We start from the raw sequence: 21,566 nt of genomic DNA, 5'->3' as shown, positions 1-21,566 counted from the left end.
AAAAAGGAACCAAGCATTTTACTACCATGTCCCTGAACTGGTAGTACTGTACTCCAAGCGGTCGAGGCACCGTGATCAGTGCTCTTGTCTGTAGCACAGCGGTTGATGGTTCGAGACTCGTCATTGATACCATGTTGGACGTGTGTGATCTTGGGCAAGGCACTGAACATAAATTATTCAACCCAGTGATCTCTTATGAGTTGTCAGCCATTTGATTAAAACAACAAGTGTAATATAGAAGCATTTCTATCAAACTTGATTTGAAGGTTGCCACAATACTTTACCACCCTTTTGTACCACTTTATTTTGAGGAAGGAAAACCAATGATTCCGATAAATAAATATATCTATATGATTAAAAGCAGGTAAACATCCAAATACACGATGAGGAAATGTAGAGATCTTCATGTTGTCATCTTTGAAGAGTGAAGTTTGATAAAAAAAACGTTTTAAATACAATTTTATCATTGTTATGTGCCAGAAGTTTGACAGTCTTAACCTGACAGAACCCGAAGTCCAAATGAAAAAAGTTCTTCTTATGATGTGTGATGGTTAAATCACCTCGTGTAATGGGTAATGGCTTCAAATGTAAAACATGCTGCAATATATCTACATTCTGAAAACGCCGAATTTTGTTCTGGGAATAGGTGCGTTTAACGTAGCACTTAAACTTAGCCCTACGACTGTACGGGTGTCAGCAGGGTCAATCACACCGTCGTCCCATAACCTGGCACTCGCGTAGTATGGGTTACCTTCTTTCTCAAACCTAAAGAAGAAAAGAGTTATCTTAATTGTTCTAATGCCAAACAATAATAAACATTATAAACTCATAAATTTTTGGGCTAGAAATGTTTTTAAGAAAAAGAAAAATATTTTTAAGAACTTCCAAATGAGGTAAAAGTTTTCGAAAAGAAAAACACGCTCAAGCTAACTCATTATATTGCATAGAAAACCAACCTTGCAATAATAGGATTCTTTAATTGATCTTCCTCATCTTTCGTGAACTCCTTTCCCTCCCTCTCCCTCTGATCCTTGGTGATGGTGGCGAGCACTGTGGCTGCTTGTTCTCCTCCCATCACTGAGATACGAGAGTTCGGCCACATGTACAAGAACCTGGGAAGTTACATGGGGGGTAGAATATGATGGAATGGTTTAGAAATATCTCAAAAAAACTTAAAAACATTTTTTTTTAAATTTAAATTTTTTTTGGGTTATTTAAGTATGGTTTATAGAAGATATCACAAAAAAGATCGTAAGCATTTGAAAGTCACATCAATTTTACTTTAATTACTTTGCTATTGCATGACTGTACACATGTTTCTTCGTAATTGTATTTAATGAGTCCAATAAAATCGTGTAATTTTATGACATAAAAACAAGTATTTTCAAAGCAGCACCACACATAACAAAAAATACTCCAAACTGCCACAAACCCTCATAAATTTCATAACAAAACAATACTCCAAATTGCCACAAATAAGTTCTCCCACCTTGGGTTATACGACCTCCCACACATCCCATAATTCCCTGCACCATATGAACCACCTATTAGCACAGTTATCTTGGGAACTTGTGCGCAAGCAACTGCTGTGACCATCTTCGCCCCATCCTTGGCAATTCCACCAGCTTCAGCAGCGCGACCAACCATGAAACCTGTTTATTGAATTATAAAGTATACGTATTGAGTTAGCTTGATGACACACAAACGCAGTAAGACATTTTTTTAACAGGGACGCATTTGTTTATACTTAATGTGAACCTTAAGATAGTAAAAATTGGTTTTAATTGATAGCCAAAGTTAGATTAGAAAATGGGGTATATATATTTTATGCTAGCATAAAATGGGGTAGCCTATATTTAATACTAGCATAAAATGGCGTAGCCTATATTTAATGCTAGAATAAAATGTGGTAGCCTATATTTAATGCTAGAATAAAATGTGGTAGCCTATATTTAATGCTAGCACTAAATAAGCACCAATAATGCTTTGTTGGACTAATGCACATGGCAGCCAGCTCTAGACACTTTGGTGCATGCTTTGTTGCTACTACTATTTATGGTAATTTAGTTAAATTAATGCTATTTTTTGGAATTACATGTGAAGACTGAGATTCTATTGGAATGTGACTATGCAAGGTAAAGGTATTTCAGCCAAAGTTAACCCCTTGTGGTATAATACTCCAGATTTTTCTTATTACCTGTTATATTTTGTAGGAAAAGCAGAGGAATCTTGCGCTGGCAACAAAGTTCAATGAAATGAGTTCCTTTGAGTGCAGACTCTGAGAACAACACCCCGTTATTTGCGATGATTCCAACAGGCATTCCGAATATTCGAGAGAAGCCGCATACAAGGGTGTCTCCGTACATCTTTTTAAACTCATCGAATCTGTGTAAAATCGTAAATTTAATTTTAAAAAAAAATGTATTTTTTTGAAATTAGAATATGAGGAATGAAAGAATGGAATATTGTCCTGCATGCCCCTATGTTACATTACTAAAAAAACTTTGATTAAAGTTGTATATTTGACAGGTTGTATATTTCATAACCTCTATTAGAAACGTTTTTAGTTGTTAGCATTTACGTTAAAGTTTTCACAGCAAAACTATAAGCTCTACTCTATGTGCCATAAGGTAACTTTTCAGCCCAAATTATTATTTGTAATGCAAAAAACAAGGTCTAAAAAAGAAATCCGGTCCATGCGGAAGCACCCCGGATGTCGAGTAATGGGCCACTCCTGGCCTAATTCCTAGGATCAATGCCGTGCCACACTGCGGGACCTCACCCACATAGAATAGATGGTGAAATACATCAAAAAGATTAAACAATATTTAATTTTTAGATCATCCTACCTACTACCATCCACTATACGAGCTATAACTTCACGACAATCATATTGTTTTTTCAAATCTGTTCCAACAATACCGTATAACTCTTTACTGTCAAATAAAGGATCCTAAAAAATAAACACAGTTATAAGTTGCTATATAAAAAGACACACATATAAGATATAATATATATATGTACATATATGATCACTTTTTGATGAAATAGTATAATTTATAATTTGTGGTTCAACAAAAATCACTTAGAAGTGAAATATGCACCAAAATAGCCCTTTAACCATGCATTATAAATTGTTTAACATTCTAAAAAAATAAAAAAAACTGTCCAACAAAAATGATAAATATCATCTTACCACTGGTTTTTCAATCACAATATCCGGATTCTTTTTTAAGTTTAGATTTTTCACAATAGATCTTGCTATGTGCAAAGCATGAGGATCATCATTGGCGTAGTGGTCGGTTACTCCTGATGTTTTACAATGTAAGTCAGCGCCTCCTAATTCCTCCACTGTTACTACTTCACCTGGTGATATAGTAGGGTGGGGTAAGATGGGACATGTTTTCCTTCTAGTTTACCGTCCCACTTGGTGGTAAACAAAAAATAGTTACACAATTATATACCAGTAGACCCGGGACTAATAATATCCTAAATACCAATTATACTATGAACATTGTTTTATCTCAACACTAATTTTTAGATTCATTTTAACACTTTTTGGAAGCTTTTTTTTAATTTACCATATCTTTTAATTACAACTATATGGCATATAATAAATGACAATGTTTAAATATCAGTTCGACATCTAGTCAAAATTTATGTTTACCAGTTGCAGCTCTAACAAGTGGGGGTCCACCCAAGAAAATAGTTCCTTGGTTATGCACGATGATACTTTCATCTGACATAGCTGGTACATAAGCTCCACCTGCAGTGCATGAACCCATCACTACAGCTATCTGTGAAATATATACAGTACATTAAGGGGGGTAAATAATAAATATATACAATATAAAAGCAAAACTGCTTGTTGAAGTACTGCTGCCCTAATCCTGAATGAAACTTACTTTATCCTCGCGTGGCTGGAAAACGACAGCTGTAATAACACGGATGTTTATACACCTCGCGCCAGCTTACGAGTTACCAAGTATGTTACATTGTGCGCACTTATTTCTGGGGGATTTTTTCTCTTTTTTTTTAAATGTGTGGCTGATAATTTGAAAAACCCATTACTGACCAATGGGTTGGAAAAATTGTTATTAAGTGTCTTGCCCAAGGACAAATACACCCACAATGGTAGCAAAAACGAGCCTTGAACCCATTACCTCTAGGTTACAGGCAGGCGTGCTAACTAACCGTGTTCAGTAACCAATTTCAACAGGCCACAGAAAAATATTAAATAATATTGCATCTGATAATCAGTGAAATAATGGATTAAAAAAATCCTCTTAAACATTAGTGTATTTTTTAAAAAAACCTTAAAAAAATAGGTGAATTAAATATATTTGACCTGGGACATTCCAGCAGCAGACATGGTCGCTTGGTTATAAAAAATCCTCCCAAAGTGATCTCGATCCGGGAAGACATCCGCTTGTCTCGGAAGATTTGCTCCTCCGGAGTCAACCAGGTAGACACAAGTGAGGTTGTTTTCTCTCGCGATCGCTTGTGCACGAAGATGCTTTTGGACTGTGATTGGATAATATGATCCACCTTTTACCGTTGCGTCATTCGCTACTATCATGCACTCTGTTCCAGCAATTCTAGGGAAAATTTAAATTTAGGAATATATATCTATAGCGTGTTAAATCTGGTCTGCTTTAAACAGATAAATTTGACTTATTTATTAGCATTCTATGTGGCAGGGCAATGACACTTGTTATAACAAGTTTTTTTGTATATACATACACACCACAAATGACCACATGTCTCTTTACAAGGCACATCGTGGGTGACAAATTTTTTTGGATGCAACAAGCGACAGTTATAACTTATTATCTTTTAGGCAAATTTGAGTTGTTACTCCACCTAACTGAAACCTCAAACATATTATACTGCAAGTGTATAACTAACTACAAGTATAGTTAAAATATTATAAAAATACCTACTTTCCAATCCCAGTAATGATACCACCAGCCGGTACTTCTTCCTTTCCATACAAATCATACCCAGCAAGCTGTGAAAACTCCAGGAAAGCTGACCCCGGATCTGTTAACAATTTAATTCGGTCTCGAACTAATAATTTCCCCTTGGATGTGTGCCTTTCTCTTGATTTATCGTTACCCCCTAAGGAAATTTTCTCAGTTTTGTTCCGAAGTTCACCAACAAGTTTTGACATGTCATCGTAGTTTTTCTTGTAAGAATCTGATTTTACATCTTGTTCTGTTCCGATAGGTATTACCCAGTCTCGACATGCTGCAGGGGTGGTGTAAATATTTCGGAGTCTTATAACATGCCTGTTGAGGCTAAATGACTTTAGAATGAAACCGCTTGCTTTTAGTGCTGCCATGGCTCGAAATTTTAAGATTTCCTTACAAAATCGGTCTTATTCCATTATAAATAGTACTAGATAAACAAAACTGTATTGCACGCTTCTGTAAAATAAAAAGGTGCCTAACAAATAATACCAGTAACTCAAGCAGTTACGACAAACGATCAAACACAATGTAAAATCTCTTGGAAAGAAATCATTGAAAAGTAATGCAAGAAAACACACAGGATGTATGGTGCAACTAGAACACTATGCAAACAAAGGTCATGTAGGCAGTACAGCTCATAGCGCATGTTGTACTATTAAAAAGATAAGCCCATGCTTCCATACTTTGATTGTGTATAAGTTTGTTTTATTCTTAGCAATGAGGTTATTTGCTTAAATTGTGATTTTGTCATTTCAAGATTTTCTATTACACTAGCCATAGATACATTTTCATGTTCCAGCCGGCAAAGCATGGTTTTCATATTGTTTAACACAGTAAGTGCTTTAAGCTGGGTTTTGGTCAGCTTTTCAGTTTGGTTAAGTATAAACAATGTAGTAGTGCAAAATCCAAGGTAAAAAGCAATTTCCTTTGCCACCTCTGCACCCTTGCTTTTGCCCAGCGATTCCCCCTCTTTAAGACCAACAAGTTTGCCTTCTTCTACACCATTTTTGAACCCCTGCTCCATCATTCGATTTTCTATCATGACAATGCTATCGAATGGGTCATCTTCTGATAGGTTGGCTTTAGTCACATGATCTACTTCACACGACATAATGAATATTTTTCAAAAAATATGCTGTTGAAAACTAAATAAAACTTAACTCTTCTAATAAAATTAAGTAAAGATAATATTAAACAAGTTATACCATTAATACCATACTGATATTACAGAAAGTATTACATGGTGGTCAGTTTAACATAAGCAGCATTGATAAATGAGTGGCAAAAAGGAGTAAATTCAAGTTGAAAATAATTTAAATTTAATGATTTCCATATTGTCAACCTATTTTGAATCCTCTTTAGTGGAATCTTTCTTAAATATTTTTGTTAAAAAGCTTTTTTTAGGTTGTTTTTCATCACTTTCTAAGACAGACTCGGGAACAGTTTCTAACGGGACATTCTGTAACTCCGCTTCAATAGCAGGGGCATAAAATGCGTCAAACAAATCTTTAGCTTGCGTGGGTGGCTGATGTATCCCTTCAGCCCGATAAGTAACATAAGGTTTCAACGAAAAATCCTTCAGATCAGGAACCACAACTTCCGGAACGCGATCCCGGACTGGAATCCTTCGACCATCTTCTTCAACCTCCTCATCCAGCTCTCCGAAGGTCATCGGCCATAGATATAGCTCCTTTTTCCTCCGCATGTTTCTTCCCTCCATTGGACGACGAAAACTGCTCTTCGGATACATTCGTTGAAGAAGAGCAAGAGTTAACCGCATTTTACAAGTCTTTAGTTTTTTTTGGCAAATTTTTGGTAAATTTAAAAGTAAACCTAGCTGTTTAAAGACCTAAATACAAATCCAAACAGTTACAATTTTATCTAATACCTTATATATTAAGTAATTATGTTAGTTCAATACCTTACTGCATGAACGTATAATATCAAAACAAAACTGAAACACATGCAACAGGATTGTTTTAAACCAATATTACGCCATTTTTCTTAGAACTTGCAAAAACATGCATACATGCTTCAAAAGTTAGAGAGAACTTAATATTTTATGGAACATTTTCAGCGACACTCTATGTGTTGTTCATGTGAACCACTGTTATAAAACAGCTATGGTCAATTTATATGGGACAATTACGCCCACTTTGCAGGTTTTTTTCAACGTAAAATAACTACAGCAAACACAAAACACAAATTTTAATATCTTATTTTGAGTCTGAGCCATTAGTGGTGGCTTTAGCAGCTCTTCTTTGTTTAACATTCCAGTTGTACAAGCGGGCTAACATGACTTCAGTAGTGGTAAACTGGTCTCTCAGGTATTCTAAATCTTTGTTGACGGAATCTAAATGAGAAATAGCAGTAGTGTAATTCTTATTCAAAACCCCGAGTGCCTCCTCTATGCTGTACGAGAGCATGACATTTGCACCAAGCCATAAGCAAACTTCTTTAGTGGGGGGAATCTTTGCTTTAGCGTGGAGAGCACCTGAAAGAAAAAAGTTTGTCGTCATTGTGGTGTCTGTGCCTTCTATACTCTTCATGTGCTTAACAATATCCAGGGAGGACTTCAAATCCGGGATTTGCTGCTTCAGTCTCTGCTTTTTCTGCAGCAGATTTACTTCCATGAGTTTATATTTCTGATAATTTTCCTCCAACTTTTTGAGTGCTTCTTCACAGGTACAGGAGCCTTGTTCTTTCAAATATTTTGCAACATCTTCAACGAAGACAGCTTCTGGGATTCCAAGATGGGGTTTTGATTCAACAACTTTACTGTCACCTTCCATTTTAATTATAAAATCAAAGTATGTAATACTTTATATTGTTTACTATAATTTCTTACACTGCTTTCTGTTAGAAAGTTAATCATGTTAGAATTTGACATAGTATTACATAATTTAACGTAAAAAAAGGGAATAAAAAGTTTCATTTACCGTTTAAAGAATACAAATATTTAAATATCGTTTACATTTCAAAAAATTGTAATAAGATAAATCAGATTTTCTTTATGTGTACAATTTTAAATTAAGCATAAAACGAAGCAACTATGCATTACTTTTAAAATAATGAAACTGCATAGCGTCATTATAAACAAAACTAATATTAATTCCTAAAAACATTTCAGTTTAAAAACCACGGCAATCCCAAACACATGACATGGAATGCGTACCGTTAATCACTGTAGCGTGACCATTTACAAACCACGTGGTTACGAGGGAATCGCGGGAAAAAAACAACATTTGTTTTGATTTTTACCGCGAACTAGTAAATTGTGTCTGTTTTGGTTTTCTAATTGTTATTCTAAGAATGTTGGACCAAGAGGCCGAGTCTACGGACAGTATAGTGGAGAAGATCAAGTCACAATCTTTAAGTTCATTAAATAAGCTTGTAAAGGACGCTCTAAGGCCTGGTAACCATGAAAAATGCATGGAACTTTTGCGAGCAATATTTCTCGGTAACTTTGGCCTTAGTTTACTTTATAAAGTTCAAAATTATCTGGTAATCCATTTTTTAGCTTGGGAGAGCAGACCTGAGTTATCTGAAGTGGTTTCTACAATTTACAAGATGTGTTTGAAGTTTGTTCAAGACGCCAATGTCCGGAACTCATTTGTAATGGATTTGACAGACTTACTAAACCATGAGGTATGCTTGCACGTGCTTAAATATTTTAAGACATTCCATACAAGTCTCTTTTGTTTCTCAACATTTCATATATTTTTTGTGTTTTACCTATATATTTTCATTAATTATAATCAAAGGGGTGTCTTCAATTAATGCAAGTAAACTACTAAACTTATCACTGAAAAACATGTGACCAACTAGCTAGTTATCATGTTTTAACAGGCGATCCGCCTTTCCCCATCTGAGTTGGTAGAGTTATGTTCCATCATGTTAACCATGATACATAATGGGGAGGTGGGCGATGGTAAATGGCTCAAAATATTCACTAAGGTAAGTTTAGTTAAGAATGCAAAAGAATTTTGGTAAAACAGGGGTAAAGTGGGACATTTTCTTACTTTACACTATTTATTATAGTTCTATATTTTAATCCTTTAGTAAAAAAACTTATGTAAATCTGCCATTATGGCAGAGAACAACTGTAAAGTAGACATGGATTTTTTTCCGACAGCCTGAAATTGGAAATATGTACATTACATGTAAGTTACAAGTTAAAAAAATTGGAAAGCTTTGCAGCAGCCAGCAGGTTTAGGAATAAATGTTCTTATATTTTAAAAGCTTCTTTTAATGGCAGTTACAATTATAAATTGTAAATTACGTTAATATTTCTGCATATGCTGTAATTATAGATTGTAAAGGTGGCTGAACTTCACAGCAGTATTCGTTACGAGAAATCAGAGGACGTGGTCAGTGGTACTAAGTATAAGAAGTATATTGTGCGAGAACTTTGTTCTTATAGATGGCCAACTGAATCTGTTGTGAATCTGGCTAATATGTTCAAGTAAGTTAAAAGTAACTGTCAAAATTATTAGCACTATATACAACTACCATAAATGCACATTTTTTTATGATGCCAATTTTGCCTAATTGGCTGCCATTTCAGATTCTGTGCCTTTGGTCAGAACAGTTTAGACACTAATGTGTCAATGTATGAAATCACGGACGGAACAGTTTTTGGTTGCATGACCCTATTTTTTTGTGTAAAAAGAAACACCTATGCATAAAGGCCTTATGTACTTTTTTTATTTAAACCACATTTTTTTTCATTTTTGGCTGCACCAACATATACAAAAACACCATACCTACTTTTACAGGGACATAAAACTGGAATCTGATGAAATAGATTCTGTTTTGTTAAAACTTCTTGACCAGCTACACACCATTGACCCCCAGCAGCTTCCACCCTATGTTTACCAGTTGTTAGGTTTATCATCAAGTTGTGGAAAGGTGGAAATTGCTCTGCTTGGTGTTTTAAAACATTTTGTGTCCTTGGATGAGAAATTGGCTGAAGAAGAACATTCAATGAATATTGGTTAGTAGTTATGCATGTATGTGACTTACTTTATCCTTGCGGGCCGGAAAGCAACAGTCGTTATAAATTATAACACAGGTGTTCATACACCTTGCGCCAGCTTGCGAGTTACCAAGTATGTTACTTTGTGGGTAATTATTTTTCGGGGATTTTTTATGTGTAGCTGATAATTTGGCAACCCATTAGTAAATAGTGACCACTGGGTTGGAGCATATGTTAAGTGTGTGTAGCCTTGTTCTATTACCTCTGGGTTAAGAGGCAGGCGTGCTAACCAACTGCTGTGGCGTCAAAAAATCTATGAAGACATAGTCAAAATACAGTTACTCTCCTAGTCCTATTATAGTCTGGATTTAGAAGGGATTATATAATGTGTTAAAACTGGGGTGTTAAAGTATATGACAGCATAGTCTGTCTAGTTATTTCTATTAAAATGCATGTTATTATTAAAACTTAGCCTTTTTATTGTTTACTTTTTGTGTTTAGACAGTGAAAATTCACTAAACATGTCAGTTACGAGTACAAATGAATTACGATCTGTAGAAGGAACAGTCCTTTTATATATCAGTAACACTGTTCGCCAGAATCATGCTTTAGGGAAAGGACTTATGAAAATACTAAAGGTAAATATGTGTGAACATTTCCATTCCTACTCTAAGATTGTACACAGTTAAGTTGTTTGTGATATAAATTTTTGCCCAACTAAATAAATGTACATAAATAAATTCCGTTATGAATGCAAGATTGGTAACAAAATGAAAAAAAAATTATTGTTAATTTATACCAGTTCCCATGTGCCTGATTTAGTAGAGAGATTATGTAGTAAACATTAAGTGTTAAATGAGTTATAGTAGGTTGGGGAAGACGGGACACCTTTAGCACATAATATCCAAATATCCTAAACGTGTTTTAAAATTTAACAATGGTCTATGATGGGAGTCGTGAGGAAACGGTTTTATAATTCTTTGAATTTTCTTTGTTTACTACTAAATGCAATGGGAAAATAGAATGAAAAGGTGTCCTATCTAATCTTCTCCCATCCTACTATATAACCATTAAATTTAAGACCTTATATTACAGAGTGCAAAAGAGACACTCTCCCACGAAGTAATGTCACCATTTTTCATTGCTCTTGGATTAGTTCTTGCCCAGGATAGCAGATATAATGAGGAGACACAAACACTTGTGCGGCTGATTATTAACAAGTATGTACTTGCTCATTTAAATCTGCCATATAAAAACAAAAGTCACTTTTGTGGGGTAATGTGCTATCCCCAGCCCAAATCAAAGGTCCCATGACATAAAAGGCAGTAGGACCTCACCCATATAGAATGGATATTCACTTTTGTAATTTAATGAATAAAATACCGAGCAGGAGTCAATACCGCACAGCAGATTTTTTTATCAAACTTTTAAATATGTATCACTTTTAAGTTGCAATTTTTTCCGTTTTTGAAAAAAAGTTTGGCTGTTTTTTAGGAGTTGCCAGGACAGGCATAAAATGCAGAAAAGCAAATGGCTTCAAGAAGTTACAAAATTCCCGCCCAATGTAAAAGACATCTTGCTTAAAGTGGTAAGTTGTATTAAACACTAAGTTTATCAGCCGAACAAATGACATATGTTTTAAACACAGGTGAAGAACTGTAGGAATGGTTGGGAATATGTCCTTAGTGGAATACTGGATCTCGGGTTTAACCTTATGTCATGCTATGGTCCGAAACCAGGTAAATTGTATTTAAAATAAAAAAATTACGAATTAATGTATATTTCACACAGCATACTTTGCTAGTTTTGTTTAAATTTTTGGTGTTTATATTGTTTTGTCATGAAAACGGTTAGCATTTTTATTAGTAATAAATTAATAATATAGTTTTTATGTTTTTTAATGTTAAAAACTTAAAATATTGCTATATAAATATCTGGAATTACACATACATATATATATATATATAGAATAAAGATTCTTGAATTATTATTAAGAAAAATTATTAAAAACGGTGAATTTAGCAGTTTAATGATTGTTAATATATTATCATCTGACACACCCAACTCCACACAACCATTATTTAATGTATTATACATTCAGTAGGGTGGGGGAAGATGGGATACCTTTTCATTCTATTTTCTCATCCCATTTGGTAGTAAAAAGAATTGTAAAACCGTGTCCTCACGACCCCCATAGATTGTTGTTAATTGGTTTAAACTTGATCAGGATATTTGTATATTATGTCCTAAAGGTGTCCCATCTTCCCCCACCCTACTATATAATAGTTCTTTATCTAAATTAACCCACGGTAAGCCTTTTTGTAAAACAATATTATTTTCAGGAGCGTTTGGGCGATGCATGGAAAGAGAAATTGCCAAATCGCATTCACCAAGACAAGAATGTTGTGATATTGGGTTGACGTTACTGGCTGCTACGTTTAAAACACATCATATAACTAGAAAGGATATTATACAACGTGTTATTGACCAAATACAATCAAGTTCCGATATGCCTGCTTATCATTTTATTCGTGAGATGTTTTTTTTACTTTGTTGGACTAAAATCCTCTTAAAATGACAACAGCATAAAAAGTCATAGTGCAAATAAGAACTGATTTTAAGCTGCATAAAAGCTGATTTTATTTGGCACTGTGTAACAGCATTATCCAAGTATAAAGTCTCAGTGCTCCTGGTTAAGAAAAGTGGAGAACTGTTTTTGTTTACTTATCTAGAATTTTGAAGCCCATTTTAGAATTTTATTTATTGAAATTTATGCTACTTGCTTTTACATTATTGGAGGAGATTTTTACAATTTTGGAGTAAAATGTTTATTTAATTTAATATTATATTCTGATAATATTAGTTTAAAATTTGTAATTTTTAGGTTTACTAAAGGAAATAATAAAAACCTATCCATATGCATTTCAACAATCTATAAATCAGGTAACCTTGTTCTAATTTAAATAAAAAAAATACTTTTTTTATTAATCAGTTAATACAAATTTAATACCCTTCTGATCTTTATAAAAAAGTAGTAATACGTTTTTAGTTATATATATACATATATTATTATAATTTGTACCTTAGTCTACAAAAAAAATGATAAAAAAATGAATATATATGTTAATAATATTTTTATTATTCTCAAGCTAAAAGCATTGCTAGAAGAAATGTACATGATGCATCCGTACAATGCACACAAGTTATTACCAGCAATTATGCCACTTGTAAAAAACAACGGTGCATTAAGAGATTCACTACTTGTGGTTCTTCGTAAGCTGTTGTCTTCACGGTAAAAATTTTTTTTGTTATTTATCAAAAATTTTGGCATTTTATATGCATTGTTTTGTGATTTATTTTAAAAGCTCTTATTTATTGTTATGTATTGTAGTTTTTAAAAACATGAAAATATTTTTTTCTTTTTTAAAATTAGTTCTATTTATTTTTCACACTTTTTATTATTTTTTTTTAAGTTACTGTTAATATTTTTTTAGTGATGTAAACTGTCGGATTTCAGCAGCTACTGGCTTCTTACTCGTCGTACAAAACTTTCCTCTTTCTGAAATAACTTCATTAAGTCAAATATCAAGTCAGTCAACTCAGTCTATATTTTCAACTGCCAGCACTGTAAGTAAATATATCATCTGTGAAATTGTTCATAGTTTTGTATGTTTTTGAATTAAAGATGAATGAATAAATGACAATATTTTTAAATTTTAATTTTTTCTATATCTAAATGGAAAATTAATGAATAAATGACTTGAGCATTATTTATTCTTGTATGATGGGGCAACAACAGTCGTTATAACACAGGTTTTTAGTTTCACAAATCTCATACCCGCTTAGGAGTTTCCACAAATGTAACTTTGTGAGTGATTTTGGTACAGTTGCCTTTAAAATGTGGAAAATACAGGCCTGATTAATGGTTATTCCTTAATGGTTAATTTTTTACAAGGTAGTCTGTAGAGTAGTCATTAGTTTTTTTTCTAAATTCTCTTTACCATTTTGCACCAAAATTGTCTTTTTTTTGCAGCAAATTTTTTTACTGTTTTGCAGCAAACTCAATCACAACTTGTAGGCAGTCAAGGGCGCAAAGTAAACAATGAACTTCTTTGCTTGGAAGTTTTACAAACATTATCCCAACATTGCTTCACCCAACAAGCGGAAGTGAAAATAATAATTTATCGAAATCTTGCTGAAGTTGTTGCCACAAACCCACGGCTTACACCATATATATTGGATTACTTGCTTAACCATTTAAAGTAAGTTCTGCTATATTATTGTTAGATTAACTTTTTATTATGAAATAGTGAACTCTTTAAGCTGTGGCCTGCTAGGAAATCTAATTCGTAGGCTTGAGCTGTTCCTTGTATTTTTTCTTTCTGTTCTGTATGGGTGAGACTCTAGGCCGTGGTATGCCAAGGTTTTTGGAATTTTAGGACAGAGCTGGCCTATTGCCCCTTATATAGTTCTGTACAATACCGCAAGCATTGAATGTATTAAATTATTTGACAAGAAACTGCGAATACATGCCTAAAGAAAAAAAAGAATTAAATTAAATAATGTTTCAAAAATTTAAAACATGATATATAGTAGGGTGGGGGAAGATGGGACACCTTTAGCACATAATATATAAATATCCTGATCGTGTTTTAAACAATTACTAACGGTCAATGGAAGTTATGGGCATATAGTTTTATAATTTCTTGAATGTTCTTTGTTTACTACTAAACGGGGCGATAAAATGGAGGTAAAGGGTGTTCCGTCTTCCCCACCCTACTGTATATATATATATATATATAAATATACATATTTCTGTAAAGATATTTCTTTTATAATTAATACATTCCCTGCATTACAAGGTTATATTATGAAGAGTCAGAAGACATAATTCCCCCGTTTAAATTATCGAAATGTATCGCTACCTCTGCGGATAAATCTGTGCTGGCTGAACCGTTTGCTGCTTTGCTTTCTACCATACATTTATGTGTGTATAAGGTAAACTATAAATATATTTAAAGTCATTTTTATTGTATTGGTTTTATGCTATGCTATGCTTTTCCTTTCAATGGAATTTTTTCCTTTAAATTTAATATGAAAACTCACTGTAAGTTTCTTTTGTTTAAAAGTTACAGTTTAAAAGTTTTTTAACAGTAAATTATTTTGGGTATTTTTATTAATAACATTTCGTAATGACCGTTTTTGCCAATAACTTCTTATTTAAAAATGTTTCACTTTTTTGTTGTATTTGTTAATAACAAAAAAATATGTAAAATTTGTTTTTATGCAGTAAAAATATCTTCAATTTCCAGCTTCGAACAAATTTAAACGAAGAGGAATTTGAGGAAATACTGGACAACGAGGTTGTTGAAAATATTCATGGAATTTTCCGTTCTCTCACACAGAGAATGTGCAAATGTGAACTAGAGGATTTCCTATTGGTAAAATTTTTTTTAAAAAATTGTAATAAAAACATAATTAGTTTATTACATATATTAAATTTCCAGGAAAAAGATAGTGATTTTTCCATGACAACAAAAGTTGGACAACGTAATTATTTTACTGTTGGTTTGGTTTTGTCACTTTACAATGTTCTTATTGAACACAATGCAAGTGGAAAAGAACTAACGTAAGAAACTTGTTTTAAAATTTCCTAAAACACCTAAGCCTTAAATTTAAAAACTTTATTTTATTTCACATATAAACAGTGTAAACATTACAAAAAATAGTACAATGTGACGTTTTGTATTTTTTTATTTCTGTTTTTGTAATTTCAAGTCATTTTGTTTGAATTACACCAATATTATGTTATTACAGGTGTTTAGAGCCAATTCAAAATCCCCATCATATAGAATAGAAAAAAAAACATTGTTACATTTTATATATAGTATATACCTAGCTAAACTTTTCTAAATTTTACAGTTGTGAAAATGCTGAAGGTATCCTCACATTACATAGTTGTGTGAAAAGAATACAAGATTTCATTCAATCAACAAAATCAACAGAGCTGACGAGTAAATTATTCAACGAAAATCAACATCAACCTGTTGTTCTACTGCACGTATCAAATCTGGTTTATTGTAAGTTGAATTTTTTCGCTCTTAATTTTTTCGAAAAACAGAATTTTATAACTGTTTTAAATTTTACTGTTGAATTTTAGTTTGAAATCTGTTTAAATTAAAATGGCAGAAAAAACCTGTGTCATTAAGTTTCCATATATAATAGCAATATAAATTTCACTGAATGGAAATTGAACCAATACCCACTGCCGTAGCAAAGTGGTTAGAGCGTTCAAGTCATTACCCAAGGATACCAGGTTCAAAGCCCAATGCTGCTAGCTTGGGCAGTTTTTTCCCTGGGCAGAAAAATGAATACTAATTGCTTAAACCGAGTGGTAACTAATACGTTGTCCAAATTATCTACCATACAGAAAAGAACTAAAATAAATGCAAGCGAGTTCAAATTATATAACATATGACACCTGTGTTATGTAACTAAGTAGACGTACAACGCATAAACAAAAAATTAAACATTTCCAGCATTATTCTTTGATGACTCCATGGAAGGAGATGCAATTGATTTGTTACGAAGAAATGACAACTTTATCAAACACTTCATACACACGATGCACAATCTACTTATCTTCACAAAAGATCACGGATATTTTCCTGGCATTGGAGGTAAAACTGAGAGATTTTATTTGATTGAGTCACCCACTACAGTTTTTCTTTTTTTTTTTCAAAAAAATACGTAAACTGTTTAAAAATTTAACCAAAACTGTTTAAAACTGAACACTTTACAAATAATTTATGTTGAACATTTTGTTTGTCTCAAAAAAGGGTTGAAAAGCGCTGGCAGAGTCCCAGTATTTTTACCCCTTTTAGTAGGCTATAGTAAAAAACTGTTTTCAAACCAGGATTAAACAAGAAAGAAATGTTATCATGCATGGCGCGTGTTGGAAAATCCACTTTACATAAGTTTATGATGGAAAAAAATGATCCTTGTCAGTCTCCAGTGACTTTGTTGTGTCTTGAATGCTTTCATCTTACTTTCTTATACGTGGGGACATGGTATGTGCTTGGTGGTGTGTTGGTGCCAAGATATTTAAAAAAAAATGTGTATATAGTAGGGTGGGGAAAAGATTGGACACCTTTTTATTCTATTTTCTTGTCCCATTTGGTAGTAAACAAAGAACATTCAAAGAATTACAAAACGGTAGCCCCACGACATCCATAGTACGTTGCTAATTGTTTAAAATACAATCAGGATATTTAGATATTGTGTGCTAAAGGTGTCCCATCTTTATCTGGCGTAAATCTTATGTCTCATGGTGTGCCATACTGTACACTGTCAGTGTCACTCACATCAAATAAAATATTTAAACCTTATGTTTTAGCTATGAGAGATAAAATTCAAATATTCAAGGAAAACATAAGTATAACATTAGAATGCTGTTTTTAATAATATTCATTAATGCAAAACAACATTTTTGGATGATGTCTGCTTTTGTATGGCAAACAAAAGTCTCAAAAATTGCTACCTACCAACAGTTTTTCTACAGCTTAAAATTGAATACAATTTTTTTTAATTTTTAAATATTATTTTTTAAAACTTTTTAGTGTAGAAAACTTGTATCTTTTTATACAACCTTCCAGGCACCCCGATCATATGATTCAGTTCACTTCAGACGTTATAAGTCGAGATGATGAAGTTAGTCAACCAGACCAACATAATATAACCATGCTATTAAAAAGGTGAGTAACTGGAATGACTGTAAACTTTTTTGTATATTTGTATAACTTAATTGAAATTGTGAGTTTTTTGTATTTGCGTTTCTGTTTTCTTTGTTCTCTTTGTTTCACTGTGAACATGACTTTCCGGGTGTTGGGGTAATGGGCCAAGTCTGGCCTAAATCCCAGCCCCCAGGTCCTTGACAAAGACCTCACCCACAAAGAATGAAAGGGTCAAAGTTAGCGCATATAGTTTGAATGGTGTTAATAAGCAATTTTAATATCATTACAGATTCCAGCGTTTAGTTACCACGTACACTGCACCAGATAATTCACCGCTTTCAGCCACGCATAGAAAAGTTGTTGCTGAGCTCACCAACCTCATATCCACGCTTGTTACCACGGCAACTAATCTCAACCTCAGCTCCACAATAGAGGAAGCAGCAAAATGGACACGAAAAATTTGCGCCGACCAAAAAATTGGTAAAAATTTTATTCAGAAAGTAACCTAAAAATTCATTATTAAGACATTTTAAACCATTATAGAGTAATTAACAAGTACTTGCATGTATATTCTTAACAATTTGCTTAAAAAGTCATAAAAATTGTCACTGCTACCATTGTGGGCGTATGTGTCCTTGGGCAAGACACTTCCCTGCAATTGCTCCAACCCAGTGGTCACTAATGGGTTGTTTAAATTATCAGCCATACTTAAAAAAATTAAAAATTTAATCAAACAAATAAATTTAAAAATATTTTACGCAGACGACACAAATTCAGTGAAGCGTATCGTGCATCTCGTTCTACAAACCAACAACCTCTGTTCCACAAACGTGGATTCAATCTTCTATAACATTTGTTCTGATCTTCGCAACGAACTCGGATCCATTGAACAAAGTGATGAGTCACAATCGGAAACAAAATTTCGCATCGTCACCGAGGAAAATTCACACGTTGTAATTGTGAGTCAGCATATTTTTTCTAGTGTAAAATTTTGAGATGGTTTTATTTTGAAAAATGACCAACCTTTTTTGGTGGATTATTTTTTTAAAAAACATATGGCTTGCATTTTATAAACAAATGTGTCTGTAACCTATTTATTAAATTATAAAACGGGTGATCTGTTTCATACATCTTCTGCCCACTTATATGTAAATTTGTTCTGTTCGGTATTGCTGACAGTTCTAGACAATGCAGAATAAGATGGCATACCACACGGTCAGAGCAAATTTAAAAGGCGTAATTGGTAGCACCACCCTCACTTGTGTCTAAAATCACTCACTATAACGACTATACCAAAACATCAATTAAACCATATTCTATCAAACACAATTTAACCAAAACCACCAATCCGGTTCCAGCCGGTCGTGGTTGGTCATCTTGATTCAGTGATGCAGGACATGAGTTGGTTGATAAGTGATATGAAGGGGAGGTTGGGGAACAATGGAAGCAAGAGGAAGGATGTTGATCCAGATGATGATGATGAGGTTAATGAGGAGAGAAGGAAAGCAGAAGGTGACGGATAGGTTTCCCGATGATTTTTTTTTCTTTTTTTTGGAAAAGCTGATAATTTGGACAACCTATTGGTGACCACTGGGTTGGAGCAATTACCGATGATTTTTTGTTTCAGGTTCATTATGTGGTAGAATTACCAAGATTGCCATGGGATTGTTAGACTTAGCACAAACATCGGCTACAGGAGCTGCCAACTTGGAGCAATTTGTTCAAGCGTTTACCACTTTCTTCACTTTCCTGAACATATTCTCAAAATTTGTAAGAAATTTTATTTTAAAATTTTGTAATTGTCGATTTTTTCCCTATGGTCTTAAAGTAGTTGTCAATATTTTGCAGTAATAGGCTAACTTAGGCCTATATCTCAGGTCAGGTGCCATAGCATATCTTGTCAAAGGACCTCACTCTAAGGGGGGGGGGGGGGGGGGGGGGGAAACCGTAACAACTTTTATTTATTTAGTCTAACAGATTTCGATTTACAAATAATATTATAGTTTTCGGGCATGAGATATACAACCTTGTTACAACGGCTGTCATTGCCCCGCAAGGACAAATAAGTTACATTCATTCTTTCTTCTTTAATTCACACAGTACATTTGGATCTATTCACAAGGCATTGGCCATATCCCATCAAGTTTTGAAAAGTTGTGCAAATTTGTCAACTCTGACCTACTCCAGTACGTCTATAGTTTCATCATGCACGTAGAATCAACACAGTCTGAAAGGCTCGGAACAGCTAAAGCGAAAAAAGATGGAAAGAAAAAATCCAAAACCAAACTGCCTGAGAAAATTCAGGCAATGTCAACGGTAATTATTTTATGTGTTTTTGAAAAATAAAACTGCTCTGTAATAATAAAGACTATGTTGCCCCGTAGAGATGAATGTAACTTATTGATCCTTGCGGAACAGCGGCATTCATTATAACAAAAGTGTTTTTTTCATACACCTTATGTCAGTTAATAAGTTACCACACATGGAACGGATAATTATCTTTTGTTTAATGTAACTATTGAATAACAATGGTTCGAACAATTGCCGTTAAGTGTCCTGCCCAAGGAGAAATACTCTGAGCTAGAGTGCTCTAACCAGTTTGCAACAGCGGGGCTCGTGACAGGTAGAATATTTTACATTTATAATAAAGTTTGTAATATTTTGGTTTCAAAGATAAAAATTTCTTACATTTATAATAAATATTGTGTTATTTTAATTTTTAGGATAAAAAATTGCGCGAAACAAAGGGAGTAGCAAAGTTGATTTACTCCATTGAACAACATGAGAAGAATCTTGCTCTGCTCGGAAGAAGAGCAAAAGTTGATCTGATGCGACATCATCGTCTCACAACCACCAGGGATTTCCGGATCATGAATGATGTAATCAGGAGGAGCAGAGATGAGGAAGAAGCTGTGAGTTTCGCTTCTTTAAATTTAGTTATCAATTTTTTAAAGTTTGGTGTCAAAATATTGGTGGTTGTCGTAAAAGATACACTTTTGTAGGGTTGGAGATTTGATTTTCTTTTTGAGTTTGCGGCCACAATTTTAGTGATTGTTGTGGAAAAGATACCTTTTAATAAAATTTGGTAGATTTCATTCTCTTTTCTGGTCCCATTTGGTAGTAAACAAATAATATTTACAGAACTTGATAACCGTAGTCGACTCTAAAAAAGATTTTAATTGTAACCCCCGGGGGTATCCATCTTATTTCACACAAAACGGTCTGTTTAAAAGTTTTACTTCAATGCAAAAAAACAAATTTTTTAATCTATTACCTCTTAACATCCGTTTTTTTCACAGGACAAAGACTCTGAAGTTGACGAGAATGAAGAACCAACCAATAAGAGACCTTGTCTACAAACCTCTGTAGTCTAATGCCTTACTTACACGATTTGTTCTTATGTTTTACTCTGGTATATAGTTAGTTGGGGGAGGATGGGACACCTTTTCGTTCCATTTAGTAGTAAACAAAGAACATTCAAAGAATTATAAAAACGTATCCTCACCACTCCCATAGACTGTTTGTTATTGTTTAAAACATGATCAGGATATTATGTGCTAAAGGTGTCCCATCTGCCCCCACCCTACTTTGTTTCTGCTATTCTTGCTTGTATGGATTTCTTCTGGATGTTGAATATATTTAATTGAGAGTTGTGTACTTGTGTTATGGCTGTCTATTGCTGAATTATGACTACAGTTTTATGTAGTCGCAGACATTTGCATGTCACAGACTTTTTTTATGTTTGGAACGAATATTTACTGTTTGTCACAGACATATAGTGTCTGCCACAGACATTTTATGTTCCGCAATAGCATAAAAAGACCTTTATGTTTGTAAATACATACACACTTTTATGCTTTCAAAAGATTTCTCCCATTAGTT

The 21,566-nt window shown here is 33.6% G+C and overlaps 5 protein-coding genes across 5 annotated transcripts; 1 reads left to right on the top strand and 4 right to left on the bottom strand.

The window, feature by feature from the left end:
* Nucleotides 1-279: 279 nt before the first annotated feature.
* Nucleotides 280-5,429, bottom strand: LOC100181141 (methylcrotonoyl-CoA carboxylase beta chain, mitochondrial). The gene is made up of 9 exons (XM_002121966.3): nucleotides 4,944-5,429; nucleotides 4,349-4,598; nucleotides 3,668-3,797; nucleotides 3,197-3,366; nucleotides 2,850-2,953; nucleotides 2,198-2,385; nucleotides 1,490-1,652; nucleotides 957-1,112; nucleotides 280-765 (listed from the first exon to the last, which is right to left on the bottom strand). The coding sequence occupies exons 1-9, from the start codon at nucleotides 5,342-5,344 to the stop codon at nucleotides 609-611; spliced, it is 1,719 nt and encodes a 572-aa protein (XP_002122002.1). The 5' UTR covers nucleotides 5,345-5,429; the 3' UTR covers nucleotides 280-608.
* LOC100185051 (39S ribosomal protein L41-B, mitochondrial) lies at nucleotides 5,428-6,824 on the bottom strand. Its single transcript, XM_002122290.5, has one exon. It carries the CDS (start codon nucleotides 6,751-6,753, stop codon nucleotides 6,316-6,318), a length of 438 nt encoding a protein of 145 aa, XP_002122326.1. The 5' UTR covers nucleotides 6,754-6,824; the 3' UTR covers nucleotides 5,428-6,315.
* LOC100182681 (oral cancer-overexpressed protein 1-like) lies at nucleotides 5,629-6,084 on the bottom strand. The gene has a single exon (XM_002121125.1). The coding sequence runs from the start codon at nucleotides 6,082-6,084 to the stop codon at nucleotides 5,629-5,631; it is 456 nt and encodes a 151-aa protein (XP_002121161.1).
* On the bottom strand, nucleotides 6,823-7,851 carry LOC100183491 (prefoldin subunit 3). Its single transcript, XM_002122023.5, has one exon. The coding sequence runs from the start codon at nucleotides 7,763-7,765 to the stop codon at nucleotides 7,190-7,192; it is 576 nt and encodes a 191-aa protein (XP_002122059.1). The 5' UTR covers nucleotides 7,766-7,851; the 3' UTR covers nucleotides 6,823-7,189.
* Nucleotides 7,852-8,146: 295 nt separating this feature from the next.
* LOC100187436 (Fanconi anemia group I protein-like) lies at nucleotides 8,147-21,526 on the top strand. Its single transcript, XM_009860455.3, has 28 exons — nucleotides 8,147-8,433; nucleotides 8,494-8,621; nucleotides 8,823-8,930; nucleotides 9,287-9,438; nucleotides 9,752-9,969; nucleotides 10,453-10,589; nucleotides 11,047-11,171; nucleotides 11,446-11,539; nucleotides 11,600-11,690; nucleotides 12,294-12,482; nucleotides 12,836-12,894; nucleotides 13,101-13,243; nucleotides 13,446-13,578; nucleotides 14,008-14,213; nucleotides 14,814-14,949; nucleotides 15,264-15,392; nucleotides 15,459-15,580; nucleotides 15,874-16,031; nucleotides 16,491-16,631; nucleotides 16,868-17,021; nucleotides 17,607-17,705; nucleotides 17,974-18,164; nucleotides 18,447-18,643; nucleotides 19,043-19,196; nucleotides 19,312-19,454; nucleotides 19,785-20,000; nucleotides 20,408-20,596; nucleotides 20,984-21,526. Exons 1-28 carry the CDS (start codon nucleotides 8,286-8,288, stop codon nucleotides 21,056-21,058), a joined length of 4,035 nt encoding a protein of 1,344 aa, XP_009858757.1. The 5' UTR covers nucleotides 8,147-8,285; the 3' UTR covers nucleotides 21,059-21,526.
* The last annotated feature ends 40 nt before the right edge of the window (nucleotides 21,527-21,566 follow it).

The sequence above is a fragment of the Ciona intestinalis genome, chromosome 5 (genome assembly GCF_000224145.3).
Source record: "Ciona intestinalis chromosome 5, KH, whole genome shotgun sequence".
Taxonomy (NCBI): Eukaryota; Metazoa; Chordata; class Ascidiacea; order Phlebobranchia; family Cionidae; genus Ciona; species Ciona intestinalis.
The sequence above is the reverse complement of the archived record's forward strand: the minus strand, read 5'-3'. Positions and strand labels throughout refer to the sequence as shown.

What these genes read in the sequence shown, in the direction of transcription:
- LOC100181141 (XM_002121966.3), bottom strand. Translation starts at nt 5,344, where the DNA reads ATGGCAGCACTAAAAGCAAGCGGTTTCATTCTAAAGTCATTTAGCCTC. An exon ending in ACTTGTTAGAGCTGCAACTG is followed by an intron (nt 3,367 to 3,667) that starts GTAAACATAAAT and finishes CTATATCACCAG; the next exon opens with GTGAAGTAGTAACAGTGGAG. An exon ending in GGGAGGTCGTATAACCCAAG is followed by an intron (nt 1,113 to 1,489) that starts GTGGGAGAACTT and finishes GTAACTTCCCAG; the next exon opens with GTTCTTGTACATGTGGCCGA.
- LOC100182681 (XM_002121125.1), bottom strand. Translation starts at nt 6,084, where the DNA reads ATGTCGTGTGAAGTAGATCATGTGACTAAAGCCAACCTATCAGAAGAT.
- LOC100185051 (XM_002122290.5), bottom strand. Translation starts at nt 6,753, where the DNA reads ATGCGGTTAACTCTTGCTCTTCTTCAACGAATGTATCCGAAGAGCAGT.
- LOC100183491 (XM_002122023.5), bottom strand. Translation starts at nt 7,765, where the DNA reads ATGGAAGGTGACAGTAAAGTTGTTGAATCAAAACCCCATCTTGGAATC.
- LOC100187436 (XM_009860455.3), top strand. Translation starts at nt 8,286, where the DNA reads ATGTTGGACCAAGAGGCCGAGTCTACGGACAGTATAGTGGAGAAGATC. An exon ending in TACATTTATGTGTGTATAAG is followed by an intron (nt 14,950 to 15,263) that starts GTAAACTATAAA and finishes TTCAATTTCCAG; the next exon opens with CTTCGAACAAATTTAAACGA. An exon ending in AACTAGAGGATTTCCTATTG is followed by an intron (nt 15,393 to 15,458) that starts GTAAAATTTTTT and finishes TTAAATTTCCAG; the next exon opens with GAAAAAGATAGTGATTTTTC.